General features: G+C 38.5%; 6 protein-coding genes across 6 annotated transcripts; 5 read left to right on the top strand and 1 right to left on the bottom strand.

Moving 5' to 3' along the window:
* Positions 1-85: 85 nt before the first annotated feature.
* On the top strand, positions 86-1464 carry CBG04603 (the record flags this gene model as incomplete). The annotated part of the gene is made up of 6 exons (XM_002637768.1): positions 86-122; positions 176-694; positions 748-859; positions 904-1023; positions 1069-1290; positions 1341-1464. 6 exons carry the CDS (start codon positions 86-88, stop codon positions 1462-1464), a joined length of 1134 nt encoding a protein of 377 aa, XP_002637814.1.
* Positions 1465-1706: 242 nt separating this feature from the next.
* Positions 1707-4756, top strand: CBG04602 (the record flags this gene model as incomplete). The annotated part of the gene is made up of 5 exons (XM_002637767.1): positions 1707-1755; positions 3644-4159; positions 4202-4313; positions 4339-4476; positions 4534-4756. Coding segments are annotated over 5 exons (1038 nt in total), but the record flags the coding sequence as incomplete, so codon positions are not given.
* Positions 4757-5139: 383 nt separating this feature from the next.
* CBG04601 lies at positions 5140-7072 on the top strand (the record flags this gene model as incomplete). The annotated part of the gene is made up of 6 exons (XM_045238121.1): positions 5140-5188; positions 5783-6298; positions 6346-6457; positions 6505-6624; positions 6673-6894; positions 6943-7072. The coding sequence occupies 6 exons, from the start codon at positions 5140-5142 to the stop codon at positions 7070-7072; spliced, it is 1149 nt and encodes a 382-aa protein (XP_045092720.1).
* A 75-nt stretch (positions 7073-7147) lies between these two features.
* On the top strand, positions 7148-7611 carry CBG27220 (the record flags this gene model as incomplete). Its single annotated transcript, XM_045238120.1, has 2 exons — positions 7148-7346; positions 7514-7611. The coding sequence occupies 2 exons, from the start codon at positions 7148-7150 to the stop codon at positions 7609-7611; spliced, it is 297 nt and encodes a 98-aa protein (XP_045098329.1).
* Positions 7612-7922: 311 nt separating this feature from the next.
* Positions 7923-8818, top strand: CBG04600 (the record flags this gene model as incomplete). The annotated part of the gene is made up of 3 exons (XM_002637765.1): positions 7923-8278; positions 8331-8611; positions 8667-8818. 3 exons carry the CDS (start codon positions 7923-7925, stop codon positions 8816-8818), a joined length of 789 nt encoding a protein of 262 aa, XP_002637811.1.
* A 97-nt stretch (positions 8819-8915) lies between these two features.
* CBG04599 lies at positions 8916-9586 on the bottom strand (the record flags this gene model as incomplete). Its single annotated transcript, XM_002637764.2, has 2 exons — positions 8916-9103; positions 9484-9586. 2 exons carry the CDS (start codon positions 9584-9586, stop codon positions 8916-8918), a joined length of 291 nt encoding a protein of 96 aa, XP_002637810.2.
* Between the last annotated feature and the right edge of the window lie 4558 nt (positions 9587-14144).

Below are 14144 nucleotides of genomic sequence, written 5' to 3'. Positions count from 1 at the left end.
AAAAAAAGCAATAAAAAATACATAAATTCTGTAGCTCCTATTTCGGTAGCGATAGCGAAAAGAAAAGTAGTCATTCGAGAGCAAAATGATCGGTGTGGTGCTGCTCTTTTTGGTCTTTAACAGTGAGTTTTCCGGTTTTGAGATTTATTGAATCTGGTCCTTCTTCTGGTTTTAGGTGTCACTGCTGATGACAATCATTGTCCCTCTGGTTGGACATTTTCTACGAACACCTCCTATTGTTACATCCAATCTCCACAATACATGACCTACGCAGAAGCAGATCCATTCTGCCAGTCAATGGGAGGATCTCAAGTGTTCATATTCACATCGAGAGAGCTCACTTGGCTCACTGACTTCACATCCTCGTCATTTGCTCAACCATGGCTAGCCACTACAAGAAACACAACCACAAATATCTGGTATAACTCCGATAACACATCTCCCACAGCAAGCTTTTGGACAACTGGAGAGCCAGGTGTCAATGGAGATTGTGCAACATTCAAAGGCACAAGTGCCCCAGGTCTCAAAGTAACTCCGTGCTACAGTATCCAACCGGCTCTCTGCAGGCAGATGCCGGCACTATGCCCAACGATTAAAGATTACGGTGGTGCGTACACTAGAAGTGGCACTATCCAATCTCCAGGGTATCCAGTTCAGTATTACAACAACTTGGACTGTCTCTACACTATCACATGTTGGTTTAAAAATTTCAGCAGATTTCCTATAGAAATATGTATGTAATTTCAGCCCCGGCAAACACGTACATCACATTGCTCTTCTATCCGTATGTTTTAGAGGACTTTTTTGATTATATTGATGTCTACGATGGTCCAAACTCCAGCTATCCATTCCTTGGAACGTATGATTTTCCTATCCAACTTGAAAAGTACAAATGGTTTTCAGGACAGACAACTGGTGGTATCTTCGTGACGACTTCGAAAGTTCCAGCAACTCTGTATCTTTTATTTTCCACACGGATAACATTATCACCGACAAGGGATGGTTACTGACTTGGAATGCCAAGTGAGATCAAGGCAGAGTTCTCAATTTTCTAATCAGCTCTTACAGATCAAACACCCCACCAATCAGCCAATCGGGTCAGAACGGATCATTCACATCTCCAAACTACCCAAATAACTATGACCCTTACACGGAGCAAGTGTATTATATCAGAGCTCCAGTGGGATTCCAGGTCAATGTGACAATCACTGATTTCGTCACAGAGTCCACTTTCGATGTTCTGGAAGTGTACAATTCATCGTATGTCAGTTCCAGTAATCTTATTGCAAAGTGAGAAATGATCTCAACGTATTTGGATTTTCAGTCAAATTCTTTTTCAGTTTGTCTGGGTCAGCGGTTGCTCCATGGTCTTGGCTTTCTCCATCTCGTTATGTGACGATGAGATTCAAATCTGATTATATGGTTCAAAAGAAAGGATTCTCACTTTTTTGGATTATTCAATGAAACTTTTATTTGAAGAAGTTGATTTACTAAGCTATTAAGTTAGCTAATTATTTATATTCTTTACGATTTCTAGCTCTTCCGTGTCTTTAGTGATAACTGTATTACGCAAATACATTTTGAAACTGAAGTTTGATACACTTTTTGGGCACATAAAAAGTCGTAAATTTAGTGTGGCTTGACGAAGTGCCTTTGCTCCTCTGCTCCGGTAGCGATAAAAAAGAAAGGTAGTCAGTCGAGACGATATGATCTGTGCTGTTGTGACCGCGCTGCTCCTTGCGTCAGCCACTCAAGGTGAGTTTAATTTTAAGAGTTGGAGATTGATGGTTCCAATGATTTCCAGTTGCCACCGCTGATGTCAACCATTGTCCCACTGGATGGACATTTTCCACGAACACCTCCTATTGTTACATTCAATCTCCTCAATACATGACCTATGCAGAAGCAGATCCATTCTGCCAGTCCATTGGAGGATCACAAGTGTTTATATTCACATCCAGAGAACTGACTTGGCTCACTGACTTCACTTCCTCGTCATTTGCTCCACCATGGCTAGCTACAAAAAGAAACACGACAAATGGTAAATGGTACAATTCGGATAACACGACGCCACTGTTAAGCTATTGGAGTATTGGAGAGCCGGGCATCAATGGAGACTGTGCAACATTCAAAGGAACGAGTAGTCCAGGATTGAAAGCTACACAATGCTACAGTATGCAACCAGCATTGTGCAAGCAGATGCCAGCACTTTGTCCAACCCAAACTAATTATGGTGGATTAAGCACGAGAACTGGAACTATTCAGTCTCCGGGATATCCAACACAATACTACAACAACTTGAATTGCTTATACACCATTACATGTGAGTTTGAAGTTGGCGACTTCCAAAATAGGTATATTTTTCAGCTCCACCTAACACCTATATCACTATGCTATTTTCTCCATACGTCGTTGAAGACTATTTTGATTACATTAATGTCTACGATGGTCCGAATGCCTCCTTTCCATATCTTGGAACGTATGTTTCCTCCTGTCTCTAAATTATGAACGACATTATTTCAGAACCGATAATGGCTATTGGTTACGAGACGATTTCGAAAGTTCCAATAACTCGGTCTCTTTTAAATTTATCACAGATAAAATAATCACTGACAAAGGATGGCTATTGACCTGGAACGCCAAGTGAGAATAGATTTCTTATCAATTCAATTTATGTTTTCTTTATTTTTTTTTAATTCTATAGATCAAACACCCCACCAATCCGACAAACAGGTCAAAACGGATCATTCACATCTCCAAACTATCCGAATAACTATGATCCGTACACGGAGCAATTGTATTATATCACAGCTCCAGTCGGATTCCAGGTCAATGTGACAATCACTGATTTTGTCCTTGAGCAGAATTACGATGTTTTGGAAGTGTATAATGCGTCATATGTCAGTGCTAGCACTCTCATAGCAAAGTGAGTATAACATTTATTTAATCTATGGTAACATCAAAAAGTACAAATTAATGGGGGTTTTTTCCAGCCTTACTGGTCCATCCGTTGCACCATGGTCCTGGTTATCTCCTTCTCGTTACGTGACGATGAGATTCAAGTCGGATGCAATTGTTCAGAAGAAGGGATTCTCACTTTTCTGGATCATTCAATAAAAATATTTCATTTTGTGCACACTTTCAGAAGTTTCAGAAGTTCCAGAAATCCCAGAAATAACTAAGCGCTACAATCAGACATGCAGGTTTTGAATTTCGAAACTTCTCCTCCATAAAAAGCACATAAAAAGTCATAAATTTGACGTCTCTTGACAAAGTGCGGTTGCTCCTGCTCCGGGAGCGATAGAGAAGAAGAAACAGTATAAGGAAATAGTCAGTCAAGACGAAATGATTGGTGTTGTAGTGACCGCTCTGATTTTTGCATCGTCAGCTCAAGGTGAGTATTGGATTTTCAAGCATTTTAGTGCTATCGAAAATCAGAGATATGAATGAACATTGTTTCAGAGAAGTTCAAAACTAGTTTATTCAAATAGCATAATGCCAATTTCTGTTTTGTTTTTTTTCATAATTAAAAAACGTAACTGAAAATGTATTTGTTAGTAATCTAGTATCAGTTGTTTAAAATATATAAATATGGATTTCGTGACCTGAATTTATGATTTAAAATGTTTATAATTTCCAATAGTCACTGCTGATGTCAATCATTGCCCCACTGGATGGATATTTTCCACCAACACCTCCTATTGTTACATCCAATCTCCTCAATACATGACTTATTCGGAAGCAGGTTCCTTCTGCCAATCCATTGGAGGATCTCAAATATTCGTTGTCTCATCCACAGAACTCTCTTGGCTCACCGACTTCACCTCCTCTTGGTTAGCTCAACCATGGTTAGCAACCACAAGGAACACGACAAATGGTAAATGGTACAACTCGGATAACACAACTCCACTTTCCACTTATTGGACTACTGGAGAGCCGGGTGTCAATGGCGATTGTGCGACTTTTAAAGGAACAACTAAATCGGGAATCAAAGCTACACAATGCTACAGTATGCAACCGGCATTGTGCAAGCAGATGCCAGCACTTTGTCCAACACAAACAAAATATGGAGGATCTAGCACGAGGTCTGGAATTATTAATTCTCCCGGGTATCCAGTACAGTATTATAACAACTTGGACTGTTTCTACTCGATTTCCTGTGAGTATGGTATTATTTTCCGATTATTATGTAGAGTTTCAGCTCCACCAAACACTTATATCACATTGCTATTCTATCCGTATGTAGTATACGATTATTTTGACTACGTCAGTGTTTATGACGGCCCTAATACCACTTCTCGATACCTCGGAACGTAAGCTTCATTTGGAGACTCCCAGAATACTTTGTTGCAGAATCGACGATGACGGTTGGGACCTTCGTAATGACTTCGAGAGTTCTAATAATTCCATCTCATTCCGATTCCGTACGAACAGCGTCATTACAAACAAAGGATGGCAACTAACATGGAATACCAAGTGAGCTTTAGTCTTATCAATTTGTGATCAATCTCTGACTTTATTCTATTTTTACAGATCAAACACCCCACCAATCAGACAAACAGGTCAAAATGGATCATTCACATCTCCAAACTACCCAAATAACTATGACCCTTACACGGAGCAATTGTATTATATCACAGCTCCAGTCGGATTCCAGGTCAATGTGACAATTACTGATTTTATCACAGAGTCCACTTTTGATGTTCTGGAAGTGTACAATTCGTCGTATGTCAGCTCATACACTCTTATAGCAAAGTACGCTTGAATGTGGTTACAGTAACCCGTCTAGTTTTTTCCAGTCTATCCGGCTCCGCAGTTGCTCCATGGTCGTGGCTCTCTCCGTCTCGCTATGCCACAATGAGATTCAAATCCGACTCGATGATCCAAAAGAAAGGATTCTCTCTGTTCTGGATCATTCAATAAAAATTGTGTTCTTCTTCTTATTCTTTGTCCATGTATTCTTCTTCTGATAACTTTCCAAAGTTATCTGGTAATAGTGCTCTCTATTACGCAAATCGAAATGTGGCACGAGGTCGTAAATTCTTCTTCTATCGCTATAAATTTGCGAAAAAAGAAGTAAATTTTTGTTTTATGTCAGTAGCGGTGAAGAGATAACACCCACTGATCAGTCGGTTGAGAATGGTTGCCGCTATATTGACCGCTCTGATTTTTGCTTCTGCTTTTAATGGTAAGGAGGATATTAAATGTTGATACTGATTATAAGCATTTGAACAAGCGTGTTGAAAAAAGGGTTTCAGATCAGAGTAAACTGTTTTCTGGAAAATGAGTTTTGGTGTTTCTGAATTTTAAATATCAGCCTAGAGTCTAGTTATATTTTTTCGTCAATAAGTTCTTCATAACTTCCCATGTTTCCAATAACAGACCGTCCGTTCAACCATATTGAACTTATTTCCCTTTCTTAAATAATTGACCAACAGTGAAATATATTTGAAAACATATGTACCGTAAGAACTATAATGGAACGCTACACCTAGCTTTCAATTTTGAGACAATTTATCTCGATTTCTGTGAAAGATATCAGAAAGTTTTCAACTAATAAATTGTTTATCAAAACATCAAAAATATTTTGTCGGTTGACTACTTTTTAATATCTTTTACAAGAAATGAGATGTATGGGCTCAAAGGTGGCCGTTTGGGAAGCGTTCTATTAGAATGTTTACTGTAAAAAAACCTTTTTTGAATATATGATTTGTTTTCGAATTAATGATAAGGATATCAGTTGCTTTCGAGCACTGGCCACTCAGAGTCATTTCAATTCCAGATGTGTCCTCTGTGAATCTCTGCCCAGATGGCTGGTCGTTTGGCAATGAAACCTCCTACTGCTATCAAATCTCGGACCGATACATGACTTATGCTGAAACCGACAGCTACTGTCAATCCATCGGAGGACGTCAAGCCTTCATTATGAGCACCAAAGAGCTCACATTCTTCAGTTATTTCACATCTGGTATGTTTGCTCAACCATGGTTAGCCATCACTAGAAACACGACAACTAATGTCTGGCATAACTCTGATGGAACAACTGCATTCTCGACATGGTGGACTACAGGAGAGCCAAGTGTTAATGGTGATTGTGCCACATTCAAATCCACTGATAAAGCAGGAATGAAAGCTACACCATGTTATAGTGTACAGCCAGCAATGTGTAGGCAAATGCCAGCATTGTGCCCTACGACGACAAACTACGGAGGATCGTACTCTCGAACTGGAACTATCAAGTCTCCTGGATACCCAGATCAATACTATAACAACCTGGATTGCTGGTATGTGATTAATTGTGAGTTAGACTATACTTGTAAAAGGATAATAAAAAGTAAGCTTCAGCGCCCAACAACACGTACATCACCCTTCAATTCAGCCCATATCTGGTCGAACGAACATTCGATTATATTCAGGCGTACGATGGACCAAATGACACTTATCCGTATCTGGGAAAGTACGTCTGGATCTTGAGCTTTTGTTTAATATTCTAGGGATTTTTAGAACCGATGAATACACAAATCCTCGTTACGATTTTGAAAGTTCTTCTAACGTCGTCTCTTTCAAATTTCACACCGATAAAACTATCACTAACAACGGGTGGCTGCTCACATGGAATGCTCAGTGAGTTTCCTTATCACTCCGTTTTTTTCCAATCTTTAATCTTTTCAGAGTGTACTCTGCCCCAATAAATCAAACAGGGCAGAATGGAACATTTACCTCTCCTAACTATCCAGACAACTACGGTCCGTACACTGAGCAATTGTATTATATCACAGCTCCAGACGGATTCCATGTCAATGTCACACTGGATGACTTCCTAACAGAAGCTAGATTTGATGTGTTGGAAATTTATAATTCGTCTACAGTACTTCCTAATAATCTTGTGGCAAAGTAAGCGATAAGACTAGAAAATTTATAAACGGGAAAAATCATTTTCAGTCTCTCCGGTAACGCTACAGTTCCTTGGTCCTGGGTATCACCATACAGTTACGTCACGATGAGATTCAAATCGGATGGGTCGGTTCAAAAGAGAGGATTCGAAGGATATTGGTTCATTACTTTCCCTTGATAAATTACGTAAAAGCTCTGTATAAAAATTGTTAGATAAATGTTCTATTTAACGTTTTATTTCAATAAAAGAAAAATGCGTTTTCTAAAATTGGCCACAGTTGTAGTGGTATCTGGAGTCACTCTGTTCGTTGTTTATCGATGTTACAAGTATGGATCAGTGTTTCGGGAGCAGAAGAAACAAGAAGACAAAAGAGAAGGGGATTCATCATCTGGAGAGACTTCTGGATCTGTCAGTAGATCAGCATCCCCAATGACTACTAATAAAAGAAAGAGTGAGTATTTGCACTGAGGCCAAAAATCGGCTTCCGTCGACCGACCGCCAACCCAGCCGAATACAAGAACTCGGTCAACTCGGTCTGCTTTTGCTCGGCTGAGTCGACGGTCGGTCAGTCTGTCGGTCTGCTGAATCAATTTTTTTTTCAAAAATCTCCTTTTCCAGAGAAGCGCCATCGTCGTCGTCGTGCCGCTCGTCCACGTACAACTCCAACAGCTCTTCACGAATCTAGCACTGACTCCTCTGTGGTTATCAATAAATAGTTTCCGGCCTTTTTTACCATTCATGATTCATTGATTCCTCATTTTTCATTTTTGCATTCAAAACTCAGGCAAACAATAAAAATCGATTTCACACTTCCCACACACTTCTTCTTCTTCTTTTTCCTCTCTTCTCCATGCACAACAAAAACATTTTTTCAAGTACAAATACAGGGATCGTTTTGACTGATAAGCATACAAGCGAGGTGGAGGAAAAATACATTTTCATATCACTGACTCATCCTCCTCTCATTCCTTTTCCTATTTTTTTTGCTTATTCTCATTCTTGTTAGCTAAATTCCTTTTTCTAGAAGATGCTCCGATTCCTGATACTCTTTGCCACGTGCCATACCGTAATCCAGAGTGGATTCCCTGATTATACACCCTACACATATCCCGATTCAATGACACAATCTGAACTGTGCGGTCAGACAAAACCATCGTTTTTCTGCGACCCAAATAATATTGTGTCATGGAAAAAAGTCGTGAGTAAAGATGGAAACGAAACAATAGAAGAAGAAGAGAGTTTTATGGAGAAGGAATTACTGTATGTTCGTGGTGAGACAAATTGCTCATGTCTCCGTCCAGCGATGTGTTTGAAATCTCCACCTCGAGGATTCACCATCTCCATTGCAGTTGTAGGAAAAATGCATTTGGATCACAATGAGACGTAAGTATTATTGTTTCGTAGTTAGTTGAAAATCAAAATTTCTCATTTTCAGTTCTCGTGACTCGATTCTTCAAGCCGCCAAAATTTTCGCCGACGTCATCAGAGACCGTCAGAATCGTGGCCAGTGTGACGACGATATGGTGATTTTTTTGTCAACTAAAGATGAAGTTGTCTACACATCAATTGGTTCTTCTATAAGAATTGATGATTCGGTGATCAAGAGAATAGCGGAGCAAGGAGAGATATTTTTCAAGAAAGAGCAGTATCGGGAAGGATTGGAATGGATGACCAAGCAGTATAAACATGTGCTGAAGCATGAGAAAATCGAGAACCGTAAGTGAATTTTAGAATCTATGAGTCTTAACATCTCAAATAACATTCATTTCAGTCTGGAAATGGCCTCTTCCTGAATGGGTTCTTATTGCTCTTGTCTTTTTTGTACTTGTGATCATCGTGGCTCTACTCGTCACACTAATCTACTGTTGTATTCGTTTCTATCGCCGGGATCGTCGCGACGAATATTCTATGGTTGAGAACTAAAGATTTAACATTCAAATTATTTTTTCTGGAATTATTCTTTGTGATCTGATTGTTATGGGTATATTTCTTGTAGACTCTCTCTTTTCCAATAAATAAATTATCGTGCGCTTTTTCTTCCTTCCTCCATGCCGTCTTTCACATCTCCAGATGGTGTAATACAGGATTCTGACATGGATCGAGTGTGGAGAAGGATCGGAGTTCGGCGGGGAGATTCCATTCGAGTTCCTTCAATTCTTGCAGTTGTTGCACTGCTCGTGGGAAGTTCCATTGAGTTGTGTGTGGTTGCTGGAATTAAGTTTATGCGTTTTTTTCGTAGTCTCCATTAAGTTTGGTCTATGTCACCCTATACTTGCACTTTGAGATCAATTATCTTGGTTCCTTCAAAGGATTTCAAAAATCTGTCAACTGATAAAATGTTGGTAATTTTACGAAAAAATTTCATCAGTTGATAAATTTTGATATTTTTTTAAAGAAAGGGAGATAATTTGGGCTATAAGTGCCAGAATAGATCGTTCTTCTGAGTTTATCTATAATCGAAAAATTAAAAAAAAATCTGATTCTATATTTTACCCCATCCAGATATATCCCACTCAAAATAGTACAATTTTTCTTGCGTCATTCCTATCAAGTAAAACCTCTACTTTTCTATTTTCAAGGGTACTCACAATTAGTTGTAGCCGGTGTCATGTCGTACTTTGGCGGTGAATGAGATTTGATCGAATCCTCATACGTCGGTGGTTGCTGATTATGATGTCGATGGAGAGACATCAAAGCATTCGGATCCAGAACATAACCTGCAAAAAATCAACTATAGCTTCTTCTTATTCTTCCGTTCTTTTTTCTTTTTCGCATGAATCTCAGTGACCCACTATTTTCTTCAGAAACTAAAACACACACTCGTTTTATTTTCACATTTGCTTTCAATTTTATCACATTTTTAGAGTCCTGTTTACTCGATCCCCGGGATTCCGTTCTCTTTTTTTGTTTGAAATATACGTTTGTTGGATTTATTCGTTTTGTGGGTTCGATCTCATAGTCAGCGGAAATTGAATCTGGATTAAGAGACAAGAGTATGGATCACATTGTTCTGGAAATCTGACACAAATGATTTTTATTCTAGGCAGTCTAGCCGGAAAAGGTTATGATGATAAGTTTGTGTGGGTTTTTGCTAACTGGCAATTCTGGAGAAATTAAAATTCTATCGTGGAATATCACATATTCCACGAGTCTTTAATCTCAAATGAGGAAAATCCTCTCTAATGTTCTTTCAGGTTTCTTCAGATCTTTTACACCCCAACGGCCTGCATTCAAACTCCCGCCAACGTCACCAGTTTGAAGCGACTCGTGCGTACACTCCACCAACAACACGCTTCTCCGGCGCCAAGTTCAAGTCACCTGCTCAAACATGTCACATTAATTCTCTCTTATCTTTGAGATGACCTTAAGTCATCTTTCGCTAACCTTTTCTCTATAATTATATTTAATAAAGACTTAGTAATAAGTCAATGTTCTTTCTATTGACATTTAGGTGCACAGTTTCTAATTGCTCACATTCGTTGAACTCTTCATCGTTTTCTCTCTTGTCTTCGACGTCGAACCAATTGTGTCACTGTCTCTGGCAGTGGACCACAAAAAATTCCCCATATATAAAAAGTAGACATTTAAAACTAATATATGGTACATGCCATTTTCCATTCTTGTCAACAAACACATTATTATGTAGGTTTATTGTAATACAAACTGCTTTAGATTTGGAGAGAAAGTCCAAAAGCGTCTTGAGGTTTTGAAGGAAATTACTATGCTTCAAATTGAATTAAAATTTCACTTTGTATAAAGACATTCTGATCAATAGTACCGTAAACCTCTAATATAAGGGCCCGCTAAACGTTTAACTATGAGCTAATTTAACTTGATTCCAGTGAGAGATATGAAAAAGTTTTCAACTTGTAGATTGCTTATCATGATATCACCAAAATTTTATCAAATGGCACTCATTTGATATCTTGTATACCAGCCAAGACAAATCAGTTCAAACTTGGCAGTGTTGGGGACCTTCTATTACAGGCGCTATTGTCAATTCAAAAAGATCGCACCGGTGAACTCACAAACAAACAAGTAAACAAGGGGGCGGAGCGATCCGCCCCTTTTCGCAAAGACGCCGCGCAGTTTTTCGACGGTATTTTAGCGATGCCGTTTTTCGGTAATTTTTCATCGAATGTCTTCCGAATTGAAGGAAATTCGTCGACTTTGTGAAGGAATATATAACTTTGTTATTATAAAAACTGAGAAACACAATTGGGAAACACTATTCTTTGATTCAGGCTGAAAATGAAATGAGCAAGACCATATGACGTATCGAATCCTGCAATGATGAAAATAAGAGGTAGAAAAGCTTCGAGGCCACATAAAACATAAATTATCATTGCAAAGTTTCCTGAAAACCTGAAAAACTCGATCGGGGAAGTATTTGGAGTAATTTGTCGACTAACAGCAGATTATTCATCACTTCTTCATAGTTGTGATACCAGAAGGCAATTTTTCTTATTAGTTGATGGATGAATTAGAAAAAAATCGACAGATTTCCTTCAATTCGGAAAAAATTCGATGAAAATTACCGAAAAACGGCATCGCTAAAATACCGTCAAAAAACTGCGCGGCGTCTTTGCGAAAAGGGGCGGATCGCTCCGCCCCCTTGTTTACTTGTTTGTTTGTGAGTTCACCGGTGCGATGTTTTTGAATTGACAATAGAATTTTTATGGACTGACTAAAAGCTGACAGATCTCCCAAGAAAAAAAATGAAAAAAAAAATCCAAAACTGATTCCTTACTTGATCGCTTTTGCTATCCTCCTGATCTCCTGTGATTTATAGCATAACACTCCCACATAGCAAATTCCCTGTGAATAATCTTTGAGATTCGTTTATCAGAAAACACATATGTCCTTTGGTTTGACGTAGTTTCCCTACTAGTCTCTCTTGATGTTTCCTAATGTTTCCTAATGTTCTCTATTTTTGCCGGGATTCCCCTTCTATTTCAAAAGATCCTTATCAAAATTCAGTTTCCAAAAATATCGCCTTGACGACTTGTTGTAGACAAAGTGCTCATTTTGCATTCTAGGTCCTTGGTTTGGGCGTTTCTCTATATTCAATGTCCCGTATCCACGTCATATTGACATTTCCATTTGTCGTGACATCTGACACTTTTATGAAGCCAAGACCCAACATTCAGTCGACTACTTCTTCTATACAATGTTCCATTTCGAAAAGAACCTTCTTCCGTCCTACATGACTCCCAAGGGGTTCATCATTGCAAAGAGAATAAGAAAAAAAGGGCAAAATGGAAGATTTCATCATGATTTCACTTCTACCAAAAGGATTCAGAATAAGGAGAAGAACAAAAAGAAGAATAGGGGGAGAGTCATGTATTTACGCGGAAAAGGGAGCGGATTTCAAAACATGAAATATTCATCTAGGACCTTCCTTTTTTCCTGACACAATGGGGTCGCCTTGCGGACATTCCCTTTTCACTCCCTTTTTTTTCCATTCGACCCTCATTTTTTTCCCACATTGCTCTTTTTTGGAGCCACACACGGACACGAGGTTGAGACCCTCATCACAATGGGAAAAAAGGATGTTCTTTTTTGCATCTGACAGGTTGGTTCATGGCTTTGAATTGTGTTAGTAGAGAGAAATAAAGAGTGAAATTGAGATAAAAAGAAAAAAGGACTCGGAAAGGGTGCGTAGAATGTTTTAGGTCTAACTCCGAGGTCATGTCTGGGTAGGAAATACAGTAGAATTTAGGAACTGGGGTTATGAGGAAGCTAATTTTTAAAGTTTATATTATTTCAGATTTTCTAGGAATAGACTCAGAGAATAGGAATCAAAGGTTGTGAGTCTATAAAATAGCATGTTTCAGAAATTCGAAAAATGTATTTTCCAGTGTTTTTGAAATTTTCTTAAAAATTTGTTCGAAAATATTGAAAAAAGGTTACCATGAACAAACTAGGATAGAAGGTTCCCCCGGTATTTTGTCAGCTGACCCCTTTTTGATATATTTTACAGGAAACAAAATATATGGGCTCAATGTTGACGGTTTTTGTTGGCAATCGTTTGAGTGTATACGGTAGTTGTAGGGAACGGTTGTTCAGGTTTTTTGGATTTCAAAAATTCCAGATTTTAATTTTTCAGATGATCTTCTTTTCGAGATTTGCAAAATCCTATTTACTTCATTTCCCTCCTCCTCTTTTCCAAATTACTAGTTGCCCTATTTTCTCAAAGTTTTCTCAAAAACAAGATTTTCAATTTTTGTCCTCTTCCTATTTTTTCTCGAGCAGCAAGAATTGGTGTTTTCATGTCTTGGTCAGAATCTTTCAAATTGCCTTCTTCTTTTTTTTGTACAAAATCATAAATCCAACGTATATGCCGAGTGTGCCGGTTGGTTGGGTCAGAATCTCTCTATCGCCTCTCAATCTCTTTTTTTCGCTGTTTCTTCGTTTAATTTTATGACACCCAAAGAGCCCGAGGACACTGACAGAACATACGGCACACACGTGTCTCTCTCTCTCGATGGTCTTCTTGTTCCAAACACCGGTCGTCGTGGTTTGACACATACATCTATTTGAAATTGAAGGATTATCTTCATTGTGTCTTTCGCCTTTTCTCACTTCTTCTTCTTCTTCGCGGAGAGCAAAACTAAGAAGCCCTCGTTTTGGTAGGGCGAGTAGAATGGGTGTGAAGTCGGTCGTTTGTCAAATTGTTTCCGTTTAGATATACAAGAAGACGTCAGGAATGAGAGATTCCCATTATTTCAAAGTTCTACCTTTTATTTAACGAAAGTACCGTATTTAGTCTGATAGAAGCCCACCCAAATCGTCAAATTCAAGCTCGATTATCTCGGTTCCTATGAGAGATATTAAAAATTTGTCCACTAGTAAAATGACTACCATAGTTTCATCGAAATTTTATCAGTCGACAACTTTTTCATATCTTAGACAGGAACCACGATAAATTGGTTCAAAGTTAAAAGTTGTCCAGGTTTTACGGTAATCAGTATCTGTTCTATATTGTTTGAACACTGCATTTGAGAAAATATTCAAAAATTTTCACAAGTATGTACTTTTCAGGTGAAAATTGGTATTGAAACTTTTTGTGCTCTAATGTCATAGATTTTGATCAGCTAAAAGGCTAAGCGTCAAAGTGCGTCCAACATCTGTCATTCAAAAATAAAAGCTCAGACTGAAATACCGACTAATTTGAAGGAATACGGTACATGAGTAGTCTGTTCAAATTTTAAAAAATTCTTGTTAGCTTCATAGAACCTGACACATT

The sequence above is a fragment of the Caenorhabditis briggsae genome, assembly GCF_000004555.2.
Source record: "Caenorhabditis briggsae complete genome, chrV, whole genome shotgun sequence".
NCBI lineage: Eukaryota > Metazoa > Nematoda > Chromadorea > Rhabditida > Rhabditidae > Caenorhabditis > Caenorhabditis briggsae.
Note: the sequence above shows the minus strand (reverse complement) of the source record. Positions and strands in the feature narration are given on the sequence as shown.